Source organism: Manacus candei, unplaced genomic scaffold, assembly GCF_025592945.1.
Source record: "Manacus candei isolate 608988 ecotype Guabito, Panama unplaced genomic scaffold, ASM2559294v1 h1tg000061l, whole genome shotgun sequence".
Lineage (NCBI taxonomy): Eukaryota > Metazoa > Chordata > Aves > Passeriformes > Pipridae > Manacus > Manacus candei.
Genome location: NW_026138109.1, coordinates 8040993 through 8061880, shown reverse-complemented (window position 1 = coordinate 8061880; position 20888 = coordinate 8040993). Strand labels below are relative to the sequence as shown.

General features: G+C 46.0%; 1 protein-coding gene across 1 annotated transcript in view; it reads left to right on the top strand.

Moving 5' to 3' along the window:
• The first annotated feature begins 7451 nt into the window (after nucleotides 1-7451).
• UBE2R2 (ubiquitin conjugating enzyme E2 R2) overlaps nucleotides 7452-20888 on the top strand; it is a 58763-nt gene continuing 45326 nt past the window's right edge. The window contains exon 1 of the mRNA XM_051804529.1: nucleotides 7452-7792. Coding sequence (XP_051660489.1) covers nucleotides 7616-7792 — 177 coding nt within the window. The 5' untranslated portion in view covers nucleotides 7452-7615. The remainder of the gene's footprint in view (nucleotides 7793-20888) is intronic.

Here is a 20888-nt window from a genome sequence, read left to right as displayed (position 1 = left end):
AGAATCACAGCACATCCCACCACCACTGTGTGCAGCTGGAGGACTGTCTCTGTAGCAGGCAGGTTGAACACACTCAGATATTTCTGCACACTGAGCCCAGAATGGGAGGTGTAAGATGACCTGAACAGCTGGTTACCCGAACTCCTTGGAAATACAAACCACTGTCTGACAGGCATAAGGTCACGGCCATCACACTCCTCAGGCCCTGGAATCACAGCTGAAATAGCATTGTAATGCACTTATAATTTATTCATCAGCTGAATGAGAGCTGCAGCAGGCATTGTGATGGCATTCTTTTATCAAGCCCTTGTGATGGACTTCATCCATTTTAAAAGAGCAAGCTGGAGTCAAAAGGAAAAAAAAAATTATTCAAATTAAAACAAGCAAAAAAAAAAGGAGAAATCAAAATAAGGAAAAAAACAAACCCTCTCCACTAAAGACTTGTTTTTCTCCTCTTCATTTTTCTTTTGCTTTGCTCTGAATCCTTAGAATTTTGCATTTCTCTGCTGGTGGCTACTTTGATGCAAGATGCTCCTGTTAACCCACATTCTGTTGATTGATGCTCAAAAGCATCTTTTCCTCCCTGTGATGAGTTCTGCCTGAGGATCAGCTTGCCCCATTTCGGGGTGAAAGAGAGCCAAAAGGGGAATTGGAGGGGACAGACTTTTATTCTCAAAGATTCACAGCTGCTTTCCTTGAGTACCTGGGTGCTCTGCTCTCTCAAATATAGGAATCTATATAGGTGCCAATGTGAGTGTGAGGATTCCTGTATGCCTTTCTTTGTTTTTTGGATGTGAGAATCGCCCCATGCAGTAATGCTGCACTGTTCACTTGGGCAGCAGAGCACAGAATTGCACTTTGATTTCCCTCACTAAATACTCAGAAAGTTTTATGGGAGAATCTTTCCTTGGCATCAGGGCATTAGTGTCTGGGCAGAGATCCATCACCATGGTGCTTGTCTGTCCTCCAGTCTGGGACTCAGGTATCAGTGTAAATAAAAGAAGCAGTCCCGGGTTCCTCTGTCACTGGTGCCTCCAGGGCTAAGAAACCAGCCTGCAAAGTCTAAAGTGGTGTTTCCCCTTGGCCCATGGGCAGGGATCTGCTGCTGCCATGGGAATGGTGGGCTGCCAATACTGGTATGGCCGTGGCTGGAGATTTGCATCCAGCCAGGGCAGTGGCACTTCAGTAAGGAGATGGAGGAAATAGTCCTGGCCCCTCTCTCTATCTTCCATATCCCTACAGTGATCTTGACAAGAAGAAACAGGGTAAGATTTGAGTGGGGGGAAGACCTATCAGTTCTCTAATAGGAAAGGGAGCTGAGCCCAGAGCTGAGCCACAATGACCTAGGAGCAAGCAGATGTCCCCTTTGGGCAGTCTGAAGGACAAATATTAAAGAACTGGCTGGGCAAATCTGTCTTGGTCTGTTTGGGACAAGCTGATACTGCCTTGGGGCAGGAAGGTGGTGAGGTGGACCTCCTGATGTCCTGCTCTGCTTCAGTAGAGCTCAAGGAATAGCTCTTGGTGCTTTGAGTTACAAAGGACTCCTGGGGGGGAGATGTGGGCTCAGTAGAACTCCTACCCTCTGCCTGATCTTCATCACTTCACTATCTGACATGCTGAGGGTGAGATGGTATTAAAGTCCAGTCCAGAGTACCCAGAGTTGTCTTTTATCTCAGATGAGTCCACTTCCCTAAGGTAAGGAGCAAGTATCTCATCCTTTGAGCCACTCAGGAAAGAAATTAGATAAAGCAGTGAAAAGTATCATGTGAGATGATGCTGTCCCAGGAATGGAGTCACAGAGGGAGGATCTCCCACGTCTTCCCACCTCTTGTCCCCTCCCTTTGACAGACTTATGGAGCAGTAACCCTCTAATGTGACACCAAGACAGGTCTGCATTTTTGAAGCTTCTGCTGCTGCTAAGCAGAGGAGTTAACTTTCTCTCTCCATCAACACAGCTCACAGGAAGGAAGAAAGAAGTCAGAAACAGAGATATTAAAAACAGATGGTGACAATAAAGCAAAAATGACTTAAAGAGAAGTTTTAATCTCAGATTTACCTATTGCATCAGTGGCACCTTGAGGTCCAGTTTACAGTGACAAGTTCTGCTGCTGAGGGCTGGATTAATGGTACATGTAGCCTTCTCCCCTCCCAGTGAGACTTCCCCTTTCTGGAGCCACATGTTCCTACACTAGACCTTATTTCTTGCTCTCTGAGAGCAAAGAAAAAACTGATTCCTTCAGGTGAAAACAAAATAAAAGAGGGAACAATACAGTTTGTGGCAGACCACACCCCATGGAGGGTCCTGCTTGCAGGCAGGCAGTGACCATCCACAGGAGAACAGCTAAAGGAGGAGGAGGAGAAGGAGAACAATGTTTCATTTTTTCATTATGATATATCAGAGGTGATTAGAGGGCAGAAATGCCATGTAATAAATCAAAAAAGTTATGTCAGCCTCAGGACAGCCTAGGCCCAGGGAAGGGGACACCAGGAAGAGCAGTTGAGCCTCCCTGGGAGCACAGGCAGAAATGCAGGCAGGAGCTTTGGAGGGGGCTGCCAGGCTGCCCAGGCTTCAAAATATTCTGTTGCTTCAACAGTTTCTATTTTCTTTGAGCATTGAATGTTTTTGCAGGAGAGGGGGGAAAAAACTCCGAGACAAAAAGACCGATATTCTCGCTAAAAGCAGACCCAATGGAAAATTTTCAGCCAGCCCTATTGAGTACACCAGGGCATGCTTTACTTTTTGCCTTGCATGATTACCTCTTTCGTTAACATTCGAGACAGGCAGCAGGCAGAGATAAATCCTGAATAACTCCAAACTTTGCTTCTCCCATCTCTCCCAGCGTTAGGCTGGTTCAGACAAAGCCTGTGCTGGAGGCTGGCTGCAAGGAAAGATGTTTTGATTACCATAGAAATAGGGGCAGTGCAATCCCCAAAGAGCTCAGCTCCTGCACATTCTCCTCCGAGCATGAGCAAATCCATGTTTCACCAGCAGGCTGGGATGCCCTGTTATGAGAGCAGGTCTTTGGTGGCTGGCACCAACAGAGAAGGTCACAGCATGTGTTATGTCCATCAACTCAAGACAATTTCATAAGGATGTGAACATCCTTGAATGTATCTCAAGGAGGGTAACAAAGGTGGTGAAAGGGCTGGAAGGAGTGTTCTGTGAGGAGCAGCTGAGGACTTTGAGCATGTCTCGTTTGGAGAAAGCGGGTGCTGAGGGTGTTGCTCTCTACAGATTCCTGAGGAGGGGAATTGGAGAGGGAAGTGCTGAGCTCTTCTCCCTGGTATCTAGTGACAGCACACATGAGAATAGTTCAAAGTTGTGCCAGGGGAGGTTTAGACTTGACATCAGGAAGCATTCCTTTGCAGAGAAGGTGAACAGGCATTGCAACAGGTTTCCTAGGGAGGTGGTTGATGCATCCAGCCTATCAGTGTTTAAGGGACATTTGGATAGTGCCCTTAAAAACATGCTTGAACTTTTGGTGAGCCCTGAATCAGTGAATCAGTGTTGGGCCCAGTTCTGTTTAATATCTTTATCGATGATTTAGATGAGGGCATTGAGTCCACCATCAGCAAATTTGCAGATGACACTAAGTTGGGGGGGAGTGTCGATCAGCTGGAAGGCAGGAGGGCTCTGCAGAGGGACCTGGACAGACTGGAGAGTTGGGCTGACTCCACCAGGATGAGGTTCAACAAGGCCAAGTGCTGGGTCCTGCACTTTGGCCACAACAACCACCTGCAGCCCCATGGGCTGGGGACAGAGTGGCTGGAGAGCAGCCAGGCAGAAAGGGACCTGGGAGTTTGGATTGACAGGAAGCTGAACATGAGCCAGAGTGTGCCCAGGTGGCCAAGAAGGCCAATGGCATCCTGGCCTGGATCGGGAACAGTGTGGCCAGCAGGACCAGGGAAGTGATTCTCCCCCTGTACTCAGCACTGGTGAGGCCACCCCTGGAGTGCTGTGTCCAGTTCTGGGCCCCTCAGTTCAGGAAGGACATTGAGGTGCTGGAGCAGGTCCAGGGAAGAGCAACAAGGCTGGTGAAGGGACTGGAGCACAGGTCCTATGAGGAGAGGCTGAGGGAGCTGGGGTCGTTCAGCCTGGAGAAGAGGAGGCTCAGGGGAGACCTCATCACTCTCCACAACTCCCTGACAGGAGGTTGTGCCAGGTGGGGGTTGGTCTCTTCTGTCAGGTAGCTCTCAGTAAGACAAGAGGGCATGGTCTTAAGCTGTACCAGGGGAGGTTTAGGTTAGATATTGGGAAGAAATTCTTTACAGAGAGGGTAATCAGGCACTGGAATGGGCTGCCCAGGGAGGTGGTGGATTCTCCATCCCTGGAGGTTTTTAAGATGAGACTGGATGTGGCATCAGTGCCATGGTCTAGTAACCATGGCAGTAGTGGATCAAGGACTTGATGATCTCAGAGCTCCTTTCTAACCTGGCTGATTCTATGATTCTATTCTATGAATTGGTCAGGCAGCTGTAGGTCTCTTTCAATGGAAATGGTCCATTCTTTCCTATTCTATTCTATTGCCATAAATAAAAAGAACATGGGACTGAACTTCCACCAGAAAACACACCGAGCATGGTATTTCCCAGCCACCAAGGAGCTACTCTGACAAACATTTTTTCATGTCCTAGCCCTCCAGCCTCCATCTGAGGATGCGAGAGCTGAATTAAGCAGCTTTCTGTAAATCTGAGCTCACTCCAAGGTGGTAAAGAATGAGAAACAGTGGCTGACCTTTGCCTGCAGAGAGGCAGATGTAGGAGAACACACATTTTTTTTCAGCATAGCCAGGCAAGCTGTGAATGGACAAGGGATGTTTATCCATATTACCCCTATGACACTGAGCAAGAGCTTGTCTCAGCTCATGAGAAAAGCAATGCCAGTCCCCATAGGAATATTTTCCAGAGTGAGAAAGGATTTTACAAGGGCTGGAGTACTTTACAGCCTGGAGGCAGTCACAAGCCTGGGACCAGGTACCACTGCCAGTGCTGGAGCATCTTTGAAGAGAGGAATGGGGTAAAGCTCAAGAGGCAGGAGAAAGACAAGAAGAGCGGCCACAGGAACAATGGGGAGGATGCCGTGCTTGTCATTGGGCAACAGCAAATTTGTCCTGGTAGCAGCTGGTACTTCGGGAAAAACATCTGCCTCCTGCTCTCCACTCTGGGCCAAGTATGGAGAAGGAGCCAGAGTCATGGCTGCCAAGTGCCAAGTATAGACTTCCAAACTGGCCCAGCTGCATGATCTCTCACCAATGCAGGTGGCCCTCACTGTCAGTCCCATGACTTTGGGAAAGTCCATGGCTCTGAAAAATGCAGGAGATTGATCCAACGGTCATCCTTGCCCACAGGGTTGTCATCAGGATGGGAAAGCATGAGAGATGTGAGAGGTGATGGGGGCAAGGAAGGAGGTTAAAGCTATGTAATGCTATAGGGATGTTGGGACACATCATCCAACCTGTTTGTCCAAGGAGCAGGTGCCTCTGTGTGGTGGCCTAAGCCCTGCCATGTGCAGAAGGATGAAAGAAATGTCACGCACAAATGGGTTGTCCTCCTCCTGGACAATCACTGTTATTTTTCTTTATTTTTACAATGAATATTATTTATGTTATTCGTTAAAGACTTGCTAAGGAACAGGTGCTGGCTCATGTTCACTGGTTGATATACCTCAACATCTTTGCAATCATTTTTCACCCTTAACCCAGCTGGGGAATGGGAGGAAGGCTCAAAACGGCATGTTCTGGTGTGACCATGTTGCATGTCCACGGAGAATGTGAAAACAACACATGCTTTGTGGGGGGCTGCTAGCTGCCTGTTGGTGTCCTATTGCTCCTGGGGGGATGCTGCAGGATTTTTAGGGGACCCTTGGTCATACAAATTCACTCCTCAAAAACCATTCTCTGTACAAAAACGGCTGGTTTATGATCATGGGTGCCTGTCGGTGGGCCAACCACACCCCGCTGTACTCACCCCCAACCTGTGACTGTCTGAACAGGCTGGATTGATGGGCCAAGACAAACTGTATGAAGTTCAACCAGGCCAAGTGACGGGTCCTGCACTTGGATCACAACAACTGCCTGCAGTGCTCCAGGCTGGGGGTGGTGGGACTGGAAAGATACCCAGTGGGAAAGGACCTGGGGGTGCTGGTCAACATGAGTCAGCAGTGTGTCCAGTTGGACAAGAAGGTTGTATCAGCAATAGTGTGGCAGCAGGACCAGAGAAATGATTCTTCCCCTGTACTGGGCACTGGTGAGGCCACACCTCGAGTGCTGTGCCCAGTTCTGGGCTCCTCCATTCATAAGGACATTGAGGTGCTGGAGTGGGTCCAGAGAAGGGCAGTGAAGATGTTGGTGAAAGGTCTGGAGTGCATGTCCTATGAGGAGTGGCTGTGGGAGCTGGGAGTGTTTAGTCTGGAGGAGGCTCCAGGGCCTCCTATGACCTATTGCTCTCTATGACCTGAAAGGAGGTTGTAGCCAGGTGGGGGGTGAGCTCTTCTCCCAGGCAACCAGTGACAGGATGAGAGGACATAAACTCATTGAATCATAGAATATGCTGAGTTGGAAGGGAACCATCAGGATCAGTGTGTCCAACTCCTGGCCCTGCACAGAACACCCCAAGAATCCCACCAAGTGCCTGAGAGCATTGTCCAAACACTTCCCGAACTCTGTCAGGATTGGTGCTGTGACCACTTCCCTGGGGAGCCTGTTCCAGTGCCCAGCCACCCTCTGGGTGAAACACTTTTTCCTGATATCCAACTTAAACCTCCCCTGACTCAGCTTCATGCCATTTCCTCGGGTTCTGTCACTGGTTACAACAGTGAAGGGACCTGTACCTGCCCCTCCTCTTCCCCTCACAAGGAAGTTGTAACTGCAATGAGGTCTCCTCTCAGTGTCCTCCAGGGCGAACATACCAAGTGCCCTCAGCCGCTCCCCGCACGGCTTCCCCTCCAGACCCTTCACCATCTCTGTGGACGCTCTCTGACAGCTTAATGTCTTTTTTTATAGCCTAGAGCTGCGCCAGGGGAGGCTTAGGTTCCATCGGGAGAAACTTCTCCACAGAGAGGGTGATCAGACACTGGAAGGGGCTGCCCTGCCCGGGCAGGTGGTGCAGTCACCGTCCCTGGAGGGTGTCCAAGGAAAGCCTGGACATGGCACTCAGTGGTGGTGGATCGGTCACGTGTTGGACTGGATGATCTCGGACGTCTTTTCCAACCTAAGTGCCTCTGTGATTCTGTGACACCCCCTCCCTGGTGACCGCCCTCTCCTCTGCTGGTGCTGGGGGGGTGTCGCGGCCCCTTTAAGCGCACGCGGCGAAAGGTGGGGGGGGGGGCCGAAGAGGGAGGGGCGTGCCGCGCGGCGGCGCGCGCGGCGGCGGTGTGGGGGGGCGTGTCCAACGGGGCGGCGGGGGCGTGTCCCGCGCGCGGCGGGGGCGTGTCCGGCGCGGCGCGCTGAGGTCAGCGCGAGCGGCGCCGTCACAAAAGGAAGTGGCGGCGGCGGGTCCGTCAGCGCGGGGAGGGGCGGGGGCGGCTCCGGCACCTCCGGGAGCACCGGGAGCACCGGGAACAGCGGCACCGGCACCGGCACCCGCGGGGCGGCCGCGGCGGGGGCCGCGCCGCGCCATGGCCCAGCAGCAGATGAGCAGCTCGCAGAAGGCGCTGATGCTGGAGCTGAAGTCGCTGCAGGAGGAGCCGGTCGAGGGCTTCCGCATCACCCTGGTCGACGAGTCCGACCTCTACAACTGGGAGGTGGCGATCTTCGGGCCCCCCAACACGCTGTACGAGGGCGGGTACTTCAAGGTAGGGCCTTCCCCCCGCCCCCCGTGCCGCGCGGTGGGGCCGGGCCGGGGCCGGGCCTGCGGAGGGGGCTCGGGCTCGGCCTGGGCAAGGCGGGGGGGCCGCGCCTCGGCCGCTGCCGCGCTGGGAATCTGCTCTTTTGGCCCCGAAGAGCCTCCTGCAGGACCTCAGGGAAGGGCGAGAGTTCGCCCCTCGCGCCCCAGGGTGCCCCCGTGGCTCTGCTCTCTGTGTATGTCACAGAATCACAGGGCTGTGGCGGTTGGAAGGGACCTCTGGAGATCATCTGTTCCGTGTTCCCATATCCTTACAGGATCCAATGGGAACACAGGAAGGATGGAGCAAGACTATTAAAAAGAGCATGGAGTGATAGGACAATGTGTAATGGCTTCAAACTGAAGGAGAGTTAGGAAGAAATTCTTTGCTCTGAGGATGGGGAGGCCTTGGCACAGGTTGCCCAGAGAAGTTGTGGATGGCCTATCTCTGGAAGTGTTCAAGGCCAGGTTCAATGGGGATCTGAGCAACTTGGTCTAGTGGAAAGTGTCCCTGCCTGTGGCAAGGGGTTGGAACTGAGTGATCTTTAAGGTTCCTTCCAAGCCAAACCATTCTGTAGTTCTATGATGATATTTATTTCAAAGGAAGGGACTTTCCAGCCATCCCTCGATAGTTTCACTCATCGATGGCTAATTCAGGATAAAGGCTGTGTTTCCCTCAGAACTTCATGGGTTTCAGGGCTGTTTTACATGATTATTTTTTCTACTCCCGTTTTCTTCCTCTCCAAAATTTCAGAAGGCAGCCTTCAAAGGGCTGCAGCAACACGTAATGAGTGAAGGCAGATAAATGCTTTCAATTCCTCTCTCAGCCTTCCTGTTAATACAAAAAAACTTTTGTGCTTGTTATTTCCACTCTTGTACATACAGCAAGTAAAAAATCTGACGCAGCTATCGCAGAAAAGAATTGAAGGGAGCAGACTTAAATTATCAAAACAACTGGAGAAGGAGGAGTTGCACTTTTCTTTCTTAAAACAAGCAACTGGAAGACCTTAGAGTGTGCAGAAGATATGCTGTATCAGGCACACTTCTCTGCACTTGATGTCTGCTTGGTCTCTGGCAAAATATTGTCCCCACCAGCTTGCTTCTCCAAGCAGTTAACTGTTTTAGTTGTGTCTCCTGCATCTCTTATTCCATGCCCTTTGGCTTCTGTCAAACTGAAGAAAATTTTGAATGGTGTCTTTGCTTGACTAACATGTACCTTTAGTGCCTCTTGGCCTCTCCAGGTCAAGGTTTAAAAGCTTTGTTCCACAAAACCAAAATAACCTGTAGCTTGGGGAATAATAGATTTGAGTCACGTTCAGTTTGGCCTCATTGTTTGGGAGGAAGGGAAGGCTTTGGCACAAGGCTTGCCTTTTGTAATGAGTTGGCTGGCTTACTCATGTAGGTGTGATAGGTGTATTCTTAGACTCACCTCCATTATTACTTATTCAGGAAGTCGCTCCAGTCGTTGGTTGGTAACAGTGTCATCTTCACATCCGAATGGTCTCATGACCTCTTCCTGCACTTAAATTACTCATCCATTTTTTTTCAAAGAAATCATAACGGATCAAAATATGTTTGCTTGGTTGGGGAACTCTCTGGAGTGTGTGTTTGCAGTTGTTCCTGAAAGGAACCTGAAGCGGCCTGTGAAATAATTTGGGGATGTGTGTTAACAAGCATAGATTTAGGCAAGGTTCCCAGTTGCCTTACCTCAGTATTGCGACTGTGTTGTCTTTTTGAGTATTTAATGTCCTTGAACTGTTGTGCCTTTCTTCTAAATTCTTTTCACCAGTCCTGTGATACTTGTTTTGAGAGTGGGAGGCTGAGGTCTGGTGGTGCCTCCACCCCTCCAGAGCAGCAATATTCCTTTTAAGTAGCATGGCTGAAGTCTCTTGTGTGTTGTTTCTCTCATCCTTCCTCCAAGAGGAGCTCTGTGGGGTGGGTTTTTGTAGCATCTGATCTTCAGTTTTGTATTCTGACTTCTGAGCCACTGAAAAAGTGGTCTTGGACCCTTATTCTGTCCCTAGGGAGAAGTGATGTTCAAGACTCTCTTTGTATTAGGCTTTCAGATGCATTAGACGTGGCTTATGAAGTCATTCAGAGATCAGATTAATACCCAAACTTTATTTGATGAGTGACTTCAATGATGTATTGATAGTCTATGCTGCTCTGAAGTAGTGCTCACCTTGCATCTGTTTAATTTCTCGCATTTCTTGACGTGATGAAATATCCAGCTTCATTTTGTTTTGTATTTTTAGTTTACTAAGGTTAGGTAAGCAGGATTAGAAATGTGCAATTACAGGATGTAACTTTTTTTTGGCTTTGTGGCAATGAGATTTTGGGAACTGTCTTCCACTTAAAGTGTGGTTTAAGGGTAGGAACTGGAGGAGAAGAACAAAGGCTTCTAGTTAAGCTACAGTATAAATATTTTGAGGAAAACCTGTGTTTAAAGTGACCTTAATAAAGGAAGTGTTAATGATTATTGGTAAGGAATACAAATGCTTGATTTGTGCCTGTGGAAATCTTGGAGCTGGTAACATCAGATTTTGGCATCTTGGGGAAATACAACCTTTCTCTCTGGGTTGTTGGAATAGCTGAACAAACTGAAAGGAGGAAAGTGCTCTCTCTGCACCTCCTTGACAGGAGCTACTGCTGTCTAAAGCTGGTTCAACATTTGAACAGACTCTGGTTTCAGTTGCAAATCCTGTAACTCTAACATTTGGTAAACTGAAGCAGAAAACAAGTCCCCTTGAATGTTTGTTTAAATGGTAGGTTATCAACATGCTGGCTGTAATAAAGTTGGGGACTTCTTAAAAATTCAAGCACAGCATTTAAGCTTATTTTTTCAGCTAGTATACCATGCTCAGTCTACTGCAGTGCTTCAGAGTTTAGGATTGTGAGCTAGATGGAAAGGGCAGCAGCCTCCAGGAGCAACAACTGTGTGAAGAGCATCTTGTACCAGCAAGGGATGATCCAGCAGCCTCCCCCTCCTCTGTGTGATCAGCTGAAGTTGGACATCTGCAATGGAGATTATATCAACCTTTGCCTTACCTAGTTACTGTATTCCCAGTCATTCTCAATAGTTTCTAATGTTCTGGGCAATGCTTTGTCTAGGTTCCACATTATCATCCTCTGGGAAGGAGTCGAGCTGTTCCATGCACTGGTTACTTCTCCTTCCTCACTGGCAAGGCAGAAATAGCTCAGGGGCAGTGATGTTAAATCCTACAAAGGAGTTGAGATAAGAGCCAATGTCTGTCCCTCAGTTGCTGTCAGGAAGAAATTGCGTTTGACTAAAGTTCCTGGCAGAATCAGTTGTGTTGGGCTACAGGCACTTGACTGCAATAGATGAACTTGATTTTTGGTCCCAGACTCATTCAAAGAGTTTAAGGGTGAAATGTAGGTAGACCTTGTGTGTCTAAGGTGTTGCTCACATCTAATTCAGTTACTGAGGTTTTTTGAGTGAGAAAGGCAATATTTCTCTCAGAATGAAATGCTTTGTGTTCAGGTCAGGTCAGAAGTGGTGGCTTCTTTCTTAGGTCAGCTGGGATAATACGGGTCTTTCGATCAGAATCCACTGGCCTATGTAATAGTTCTGAATTGCTCTGGAAGTGATTGGAATGTGTTCTTCTGGTTTTGCAGGCAGTGCCTGAGCAGCAGAGAACCAGATTGCGCAGCCATCTGCAGAGCTAGGTGTGATTCCACCTTAATGCCATAGTCATCTTCTGTTTGTCTGATAGGGTCCTTTGCTATGTGGCAGGAGAACTTCTTCATCCTTAATTTTGGCTGATACTTAAATGGGGACCACAGCAACAAAGGTGATTATGCTGTAGTCTGGTGATGATGGGTGTGAGCTGGGATAGATGTCAGTGGCTGAGGGCTGTGTGTGGTAAAACCTTCACCATCTCAGGTGACAGTTCATCTCTCTGTCTTGAAATCCAGTGTCTTTCTTTGATGCTTGAGCTGTCAGAACCTGGTGGTTGATGAATCTCTGCCCAATGCCTTGATCAAGTGGTGTTTTCAGAACACTTACAGGACTATTAGAAAGTGTCTCCTGATGGCTTACTCAAGGTCCTGAATGTTTGGTGCCATTGCACCTTAGCACCACAGCGTTTGGTTGTTTTTTAAAAAAGGCAGTTCTACTAATTTGTTTTAGTTGGATGGTATTCTTGTGCAGGGAGCCAGTGTTTCAGTGGAGGTACAAGTGAGAAATTATACAAATAGAAACTTCCTTATTGAGCATATAGCACTACCCAGAAGCACGGTTTGACCAAGCACACTGTGTCAAGAAGCATGTTTAATGTAGAGCAAAAGTCAATATTAAAAGCTCCTTCAGAGGTGATTCAGGCTGGATAGATTAAAATTAATACACCTAGCATGAAATGAAATGAGAAAAATTAACTACATTGTTAAAGTTACTATTTGATAGTTCTTAAGGCAGTTCTTTTCATAAGGTATTTTTCCTGCTTGAAGGAACAAGCCTTGACACATAAGTTGGAAGGGGAAAAAAACACCAAGCATTATGATTAGTTTTGTCAAGCAATTTGGGGGCTAAATACTTGTCAAGACATTGTTATCCTTGCTTTTTGTTACTCATTAACCCTATGCTATATGGAGTTCTGTATTGTTGGATCTCAGCTTCTTCCAGGTGATTTGATTTCGAAGTGATTTGCAGTATTTGTTAATATTTCAGAGCAGGATACAGAGAACTTACGGATAACTAATGACAAGAATGAACACCATGTTTAAAAGTTTGGTATTGTAGTCTACTTCTCAGAAGGCTTAAAATTAAGCAAATAGAAGTTTCCTAAGCACTTATATAATTATATAACTTGTAGAACATTCAACTCCACAAAAATTTACTTGATTCCAGGGGAAAAACCTGTGGTGCTCTGAGCTCAAGAGCTGCTTTCTGCAGGCCTCTGCATTGCAAGGTGCTACAGAGTTTCTCTCTGAGTACTTGGTCTCCTATTTTTGTTGCCTTTAGGTATCATTGATGGTAATAAGCAGTGGTTTGATGCAGCAAAGGCATACGGAATTGCGGGCAGATAGAGCCCTGCTCTGTGGAGCTCCAGTTCAGAGCAGGCTGTCTCCAAAGCTAAGGAGCCTCTCAAGTGCCTGCAGACAGGGAGGCAAAAAACTTCTGATGTTGATTCATGGATCATAAGCACAGTTATGACCTCAGACTCTCAGGCCTGGGCAATGCCTGATAGTCCCTCACTCTGCTGTTCCATATAATTCTTTGGATGGCTACACCTGTGTTCTGCACAGACAGCTTGTCCATCCTGTAACCTGTTTTGGACATCAGTGCATCCTCAGGAGGAAATGGGCAAGGTCATTTTGGTGGGCAGCTCCCAGTCCTTTCCCTAGGGCTCCTCTGATCCTGGTAGGATTATTGTGTGTGCTGAGAAGCACAGCTAGTGGTTTGCACTTCTGATACTGCCTGAATGTATGAGATCATGTGCAGTTAGGTCCTGTTGTAGGGAAAGAGGTGAACTGTAGCACAGCCCAGCTCTGCCATTAGAATAAAGTGGAAAGCTGTCCATGTGGATAGAGTGAGCACTTGGTTTGCTTAATTGTTGTACAGAGTGGTCCTTGGATAAGGTAAAAAGGAACTTGACTTTTTTTTCCTTAGGTAACAATGCAAGGAACTGTGCCTCTTGAAACTTCTTGCCTGTCTTTTGAAGCAATAGTACCTAAAAGCATGTAGCTTTAGATGTGGTTCATATTATAGGAATTAGTGCAAGTTTTTGACTCCGTAGTGTTAGAAGAGTGAGGGGGGGTATATATATATTTTTTTTTAAATCCTTTAGATCAAGTAGTGCAGTGATGTTATGCCAGTGTCTGAGGGTTTGACACATCTATAACTTTTCAAAAACTCGTTTTTGCCTCACTGTTTCTGAAGTCACTCTTAGACTACCCGCTGTTTACATGGTGATATATTCACATAGGTGTCTTCTGTATAATAGCACTTTAGGTCTACTGCACAATACTCACTTTGTGTCTAGAGGGTAGGGAATGCTGGAAAAATAAAACCTCTTGCAGAACCTTGACTGATCTTTGGTGTGCCGTTTGGTTGTGTAGTTCATGGCAGGTTCATCAGGTGTTCAAGGTAATGAATAGCATGGGCTAAATGGTGGAGGTTTTACGTTGAGCGTAAATGTAACTGAGTTCAAGTTGAAAGTGTTGCAGTTACAGGTGGCCTGCAGTGTGGATGAACTAGAGGTTGTGTGACTCATAATACAGCAGGCCCTCTTATAATTTGGTCTGCACGTGATCAGACGTGTGCAAACACACATGCATGTGCACAAAATTAGCTAGCTATTTCCAGAGTGCTGCTTCATTTTTAAAGCCTTAGCGTTTTTATCCAGCATTATGAGTTAGAGGAATTGCGGTTCATCTTGCTAAGTTGTTGTGGTAGTGACTTGCTGAGAATGTCTCATCTCACCATGCCAGTTTGACAGTAATAACTTTGGCATTGTGTACCCTCCCCAAAGCACTAGCAGCCGAGATTACCCAAATTGATTGATTGCCTATCTCCACGCTTTCTGAAATATTTAAAATGCATAACTATTTGCCCAAAGTGGCTTACAAATAGGAGGTAAATGAGAACTACTGAATTAGGATGCATTTAGGATATTTTGGAATCTTGCTCGACTTGAACAAATGTGACCTCAAGATTCCTGGATGTTTGTTTTAAACTGAGGCTTTTTCCTGGAGAACAATGACAACATAAAGAGGCTGAACTTTAAGTGGGTGACTCGTTTAGGTTTCATAGTATTTGTAATTAACAAAGAGAAGGTTGCCTGGCAGACAGGCTGTGTCTTACTCCTTAAAGTTTTAGTACTGAAAGCATGACATAATATGTTCCTTTTGGTCTATTTTGTTGTCTTAAAATTATGCAGGTAGTTTAAAAGTTTGGATAAACAGTTTTTGCTTGAGGAACCTAAGTCAATAGCAGTAAGGACGTTTGCAATAGCTGTGTGACTCTTCCCCAAATTATGTATCCTAGTCAAGTATTTAAAACATATGTTTTAATATTTGTTGTAGCTAAATATTTGGAGAGGTTAAGATGCAAAACTCTCTGCCAGAGTATTGAAACAGTGCAAGGACCAGTGTTTAACCAATTGTGCCACTTGGGTCAATTTTTGAGCGATAGACTCTTGTCCATTGTGCAAAAATTCTTTGGTTCTAAATTAATCCTGAGACACCTCTGCAGCTAGAAGCCTTTCGCTGTCAGACCTAGGCAAAGGCTGAAATAATATTCTCTTTCGCAGCACCCTCTTTGGCCTTGTCAAAACAAAAGCCATGCAATGGAGTAGTTTTGACTTACAATACATTCTGTGAATACACATTTGTTCTTGCATAAAGTCTGCTCGTAAAGGCCCCTTATTCATGGATGTAAACCACACTGGTGTGCAAGTGTTTGCTTATCTTGGCTAGAATAACTATCTGTAAAAGCACTCACCTTTATTAAAAGAATGGGCTTCTTATAATGTATTGAGGAAAACTGAATTTCATCTCTGTGTTCCCAGTTACTTCTCTGCAGAACAGTAACTGTACCCACACTTAGTACCTGAATGCTTTTCAGTGGTGCATTAAGCAGTATAACTTGAGAGGCTCACAATCTCCTCTGTACCTTTTAAGTATCTTGTAGCTATTACCTAAATCCCTTCTATTTTGTCATTCACGTGGTAACAAAATGCCCCTACCCAAATGCTTGAGATGAAGGTACATGGCATTTTTTCGTTAAGGTGGAAAGAAAAGGCCTTGTTTGTTCTTAATGATGTTGCCACTTCAGTGGGATCTCTGCCTAACCTCATTTTTTATTGCTGAGTCCGTGTTACTCAAAATGCTAAGCAAAAAAGACATTGAGGCACAACTCTTATTGACAACTTAGTGTTCAAGTTCAGTGTGTGATGGTAACATTTTTTCTCTGGTATAATTCTCTGAGTATCAAGTGGCTGTTTCTTGACACAGCCATAGTCATGTTTAAACAATTCTCTATGAGGACCTATTGTCACTTTTTTTTTAAGTACTTCCAAATGAAACTAAGCATTTTATATGCTGTCTTATCTCCATTGGAGCATATAAAAATGAAAATTTTGAGGCCAACATATGGAATGATTTCCATTTCTCAGTCTCTGCCAGAAAACTGAAAGCTTATGTGCTTCAAAATTTGACTAATATGCTTTCTGTGAAATTTAACTGTGGTTTGTTTTTTTTTTTTTTCCTGCTGGTTGCAGTCTTTGATTTGTGTGGAAGGAGCTTGGCTGCCTTTGGCCTTAAATACAGCAATAGCAGCACTGCAGGGGGAAGCTGGGTAGGAGTCTGTGAACATTTTGACTTTTGTGTTTTGAAATTGGCTGAATTATTTTTGAAAACTTTTAATACTGAAGATTGTTTTGACCCTCAGAGGTTTATGGGCAGACTCATCAGGAGCTAAAACCCAGCCTCACTAGAGTAACTGTTACTCTGGAGATGTATTTTAAATTGCAATAGTAGCTGAGTACATGGTCTTGAACCTGTCTCATCCATGGCTATTCTACCTTTGGAAAGAGATCGGAGTTGTACTGGCTGCTGCTAAGGAGGGATGACATAAGGAATCTGCCACTCTTGGCCACTTTATTCTGGGTGTTATGGAATAAGTCTGGGTTCTAGTGCTGTTAGAGGTGATACTCAAGTTTCCCTGATTCAAAGCAACCTGCTTAATGTTCAACTCAGACTATCACTATTAATTTTCATCCGATTTTCAAGCTTGTCCTGCACCTACTAAGCAGTTGTTCACTTTTGTCCACGTCTGTGGTGTAAATGATGTGCTTATGCTTGAGTTCTTTAACTGGGGACCATACTTTGCCTGCAAGGGACAGCTAAGTATCCTGCTGGCAATCAACAGAAGTTGTGAGAAGCCATGGTGGGATGGCTGCTGTTGGTGTGTGGTACCTACCTCAGCCAGGGCATTTCCTGCTGGTAGTTGTAGATGTGTTGCTAAGTGGTGGATCAGGTCAGGTTGGGATAAGGGCCATGAGTAGCTATCCCAAAGCAGGGCATTGCCTGTTCCTGTGCCTTGTAGGGGTGCAGTGAAATGTCACATGGGCATGGCTTCAGCATGTGCACCACACGTGAGATGTCTCCTACTGTCCAGGCAGCTGATGCCACTTTCTCTAGGGTCAGCTCTGTGCAATGGCAGAGGCGTGGAGGAAGGTTTTACCATGCTTGGCCATGAGAGACTTGTCATCGTCATGCTCCCAGGCCTCTTCATTTGTCTTGGAATCACTTGGAATCCAAGGCTGCCTGAGTCATCTTCCTCTCTTCCTTCAACTTTCTTCCTAAACTGGAGTAACTGTACTTTGAGTCATGACTGCAGGCTGACATAAGGTCACCACGTGTGACCTGGTTAGAGCTCCTGGTCTCAGCCTTGTTCTGTCTCATCTTCTCCCCTGTAGCTCTCAGCCTTGAGCATGTAGATGACTTTCACCTATTTAGAACCATAGAATCATTAAGGGTGGAAAACACCTCTAAGGTCATTGAGTCCAACTGTCAACCCAGCACCACCACCATGTTCACCACTAAACCATGTCCTCAAGTGCCACAGCCACACATTTTTCCAAGAGAACAGTGAAGTATTTTTGACCTGCCTACGTCTAACCTATGCTTCCAAGGTGGCTAGTGCCTGCTTTTAAAGCAGAACTGATGCTAGGACAACCTGTAAGTTATACTGCAAACCTCTGGCAGGAGGTTAGTGGGCAGAAACAAACCCTCCGCTTGTTGGCATCCGCATCGGTTCTGTTGTGTCTGTAACTCTTGCATGCATCAATTTATTTGGGGTTTACTTTTTGTTCAGCTTGCTTTAGTTCGTAGCTGAGGTTATAAGTAAGTTTTGGGGTTTTTCTTTCCTCTCTTTGCTAAGTATAGAGCAGTGACTCCTGTGCTCTAGAAAGAATAAGAGATACAGTATGTTTCACAGAAAAAATTAGATTGGAAAGGACTTCTGAGATCGAGTCCAACCTTTGACTGATCACGATCGTGTCAACTAGACCAGAACATTGAGTACCATGTACAGTCTTTCCTTAAACACCTCCAGGGATGATGACTTCCCCACCTCCCTGGGCTGCCCCTTCTGATGTCTACTCACCCTTTCTGTGCAGAAATTCTTCCTAATGTCCAACCTCAACCCCCCTTGGTGCAGCTTAAGGCTGTATCCTCTTGTCCTGTCATTGGCTGCCTGAGACAAGAGCCTGACTCCCACCTGGCTACAACATCCTGTCAGGGAGTTGTGGAGAGTGATGCGGTCCCCTCTGAGCCTCCTCTTCTCCAGGCTAAACAACTCCAGCTCCCTCAGCCTCTCCTCATAGGACCTGTGCTCCAGTCCCTTCACCAACCTTGTTGCTCTTCTCTGGACCTGCTCCAGCACCTCAATGTCCTTCCTGAACTGAGGGGCCCAGAACTGGACACAGCACTCCAGGGGTGACCTCACCAGTGCTGAGTACAGGGGGAACAAACTCTGTGTAAGTAGTTGGTTTTACATGGTTGTCATCTAAACTATTTTAAATCTCTTTCTAGTAAAAAAAAAAAGTACTGTGAAGGAGGTGTTTTATGGCAGAGGAACGTAATGATGGCACTGGAAAGGAGTTTCCCTGTTCTCGGAAGGGACTTCAGTTTTGTTAAACTACTTTTGTGTGATAAATAATTTATCCAAATGTAGTAATGCAGAAAAACTGAGGATGACAAAATTTGGGCTGATCTTAAAACCTAGTTTTAACGCTTGGTTGGCACATTGAATTTGAATCCTAATTTGTGGATTAGTAACTACAGGACGTCAACTTGAAATAAGAGGGCTGTGGGAAATCAACCTCTTCCAAGAAAAGTTTGTGTCTGTTACTAGATGCTTTTATGGCCAATCAAACATCATCTTCTGCTAGGGAGTAGCCAACAAACCTTCTTCATTACATGTTTAGCTGAGCTTTAGTTGGTAAAACTTTTAAATATTGTTGTGTCGTGTTTGCTCTGAATGCGACTCGCTCCAGCCTGATGTTAGACTGGGTGAAAAGGATGCACAATCCAGAAATGGTCATCTGTTAGGCCTTTTGTGTGGATGAAGCACAGCACTTGTCCAGAACAGTCTGCAGATGCTACACAAACAGGAAGAGAGAGCCAGTGCAGTGCTTTGTTCATCACCTCTAGTGACTGTAAGAGGTGTTCATGTGAAGGACACTGGGATAACATTGGAGGAGCCGTGTAGACACACAGGGGTTTGCACAGCTTTGAATGTCAAGTAGGGTCAAATGTTCTTTCACCCTGAAGAGTAATTTAGTGTACAGGGACTACGTTTTCTAACAGTGATGAGTTCATATTCCTTATTCTGGATAAATTAACGTTTTTATGTAAAATGGGTGTATCTTCTAATAGCATAATTGACTAAATCTGTAGGTAGGAAGTGTCTTGCTTTTTATAAATAACACATGGAAAGCTTTCTTCCAAAGCAAATTCAACTTGTATGTTTACAAGTACAGTATTTAAATTCAGTATAGCTGAAGAAATTGTCAAGTCAATAGCTTTCAGGCTGCTTAAGCACAAAAGCAAAGAGATTTTTTCAATAAGAACTTCTGCTTATTCCCGGTTTTTAAAAATAAAAACCTGAGCAGTTTCTTGAAGCACCCCAGCACAGAACCTGATGTACTGACAAGTCACACTCCTCTGCACAGACTTTGTCCGTGAGGCAGCTGCGGCAATTCTCTAAGAGCAAAAATAAAGCTGGGGTTGTGTAACTTAACCTGGGGGAGGAGGGGGACATTCCTGGTGTTGAAGAGAAAGCCATCAAGTCAAGGCCTCAGTATGTAGGCTTGTGAGACTTATGCTATGCAGGCTTTGCAAATAAATCTGAGAAAGAGTGTATTGTGGAGAATCTGGGTGAACTTCTTGTTGGAGGGGGCAAAGTTGTCCCTTGTCTGCCTCATCGTTTGAAATGTCAGAGGGATCTGCACTGATTTTGAAGCTAACCAGCTTTTCTACCTCTCACCTCTGGGATTTCTTTCTTGTACTGTATTAATTGCTCCAGACTCTTGTGCACTTCCACTATAGCCACCCCAGGTCTTCTCTCCTGTTGCTTTGAAGGGTAGGTTTGAAATAAAGCCTCTCAGCAAAGAGAAACCAGCATGTGGGATTTGATGTCAAGTGTGGAAGTGTGAAATGGCTCACAGCTCAGGAGCACAGTCAGGGAAACAGCCTGGTGTGGCATGTCGTGGAGCTGGCACGTTCACAGGGCAGGATTTGGTTCCAGTCAGTTAGGACGAGGTTTGAGGTGTATTACTGACATGCCTCTGAGCTCTGTTGTGCTTGTCACCCGAAGTGCAATTACCCAGGCTATGCCACAACACTGAGCTTAAAACACATGGGCGGGAAGCCAAATTCTGCACTTAGCAAGCACTTTAAATAGAAAACTACAGCACAACTGACCTGCAGGTACCTTTCCTTTTATAAGGAAAGCTGGTGTTTCTAACGGCCTTAATTATAAATGCTGTTGTACAATATTTATTCACTAAAATAATGTTTAGTCACAGCTTAATGTGATTGCCATGTACGGTTTGAGTTTCAGGCAGAATATAAAGCCTTTACCTTGTCTAGTTTTGTTAACCTTATACAAGTAGGTACAGCAAAAGGAGTACATGGGGCATTCTCCAATGACACTGTGGCAACCATGGCAAACTACCAAGACCCGCAGTAATAAACCATTGGGATCACTTCATAGTGTTTAAGTATGTCTGCAATGCAGCAGTGGCACATTTGACCTGTAGTGGGGTCTGGTAGCGACAGTGTGATATTTAACACCAGTTGTGAACTGACCCAGCTTACAAGCTGGTTTTGTAGCCCATGCTTAATCCACGTTGCCATGGCTCGGCTGCAACCAGTATCCGTGCTAATGGATGCAAAGCCAGTACAGTCGCAGCTGTAAATCTCTCAGGCACAGCAACCAGGGCCATGTAGACCTAAGCTTGGGAAGCTGCTCTCATGTGGCTTGAGATGCTGGTGATACAAAGGTGCTGATAGCATTGTTGGCATTAGAACTCAACCAA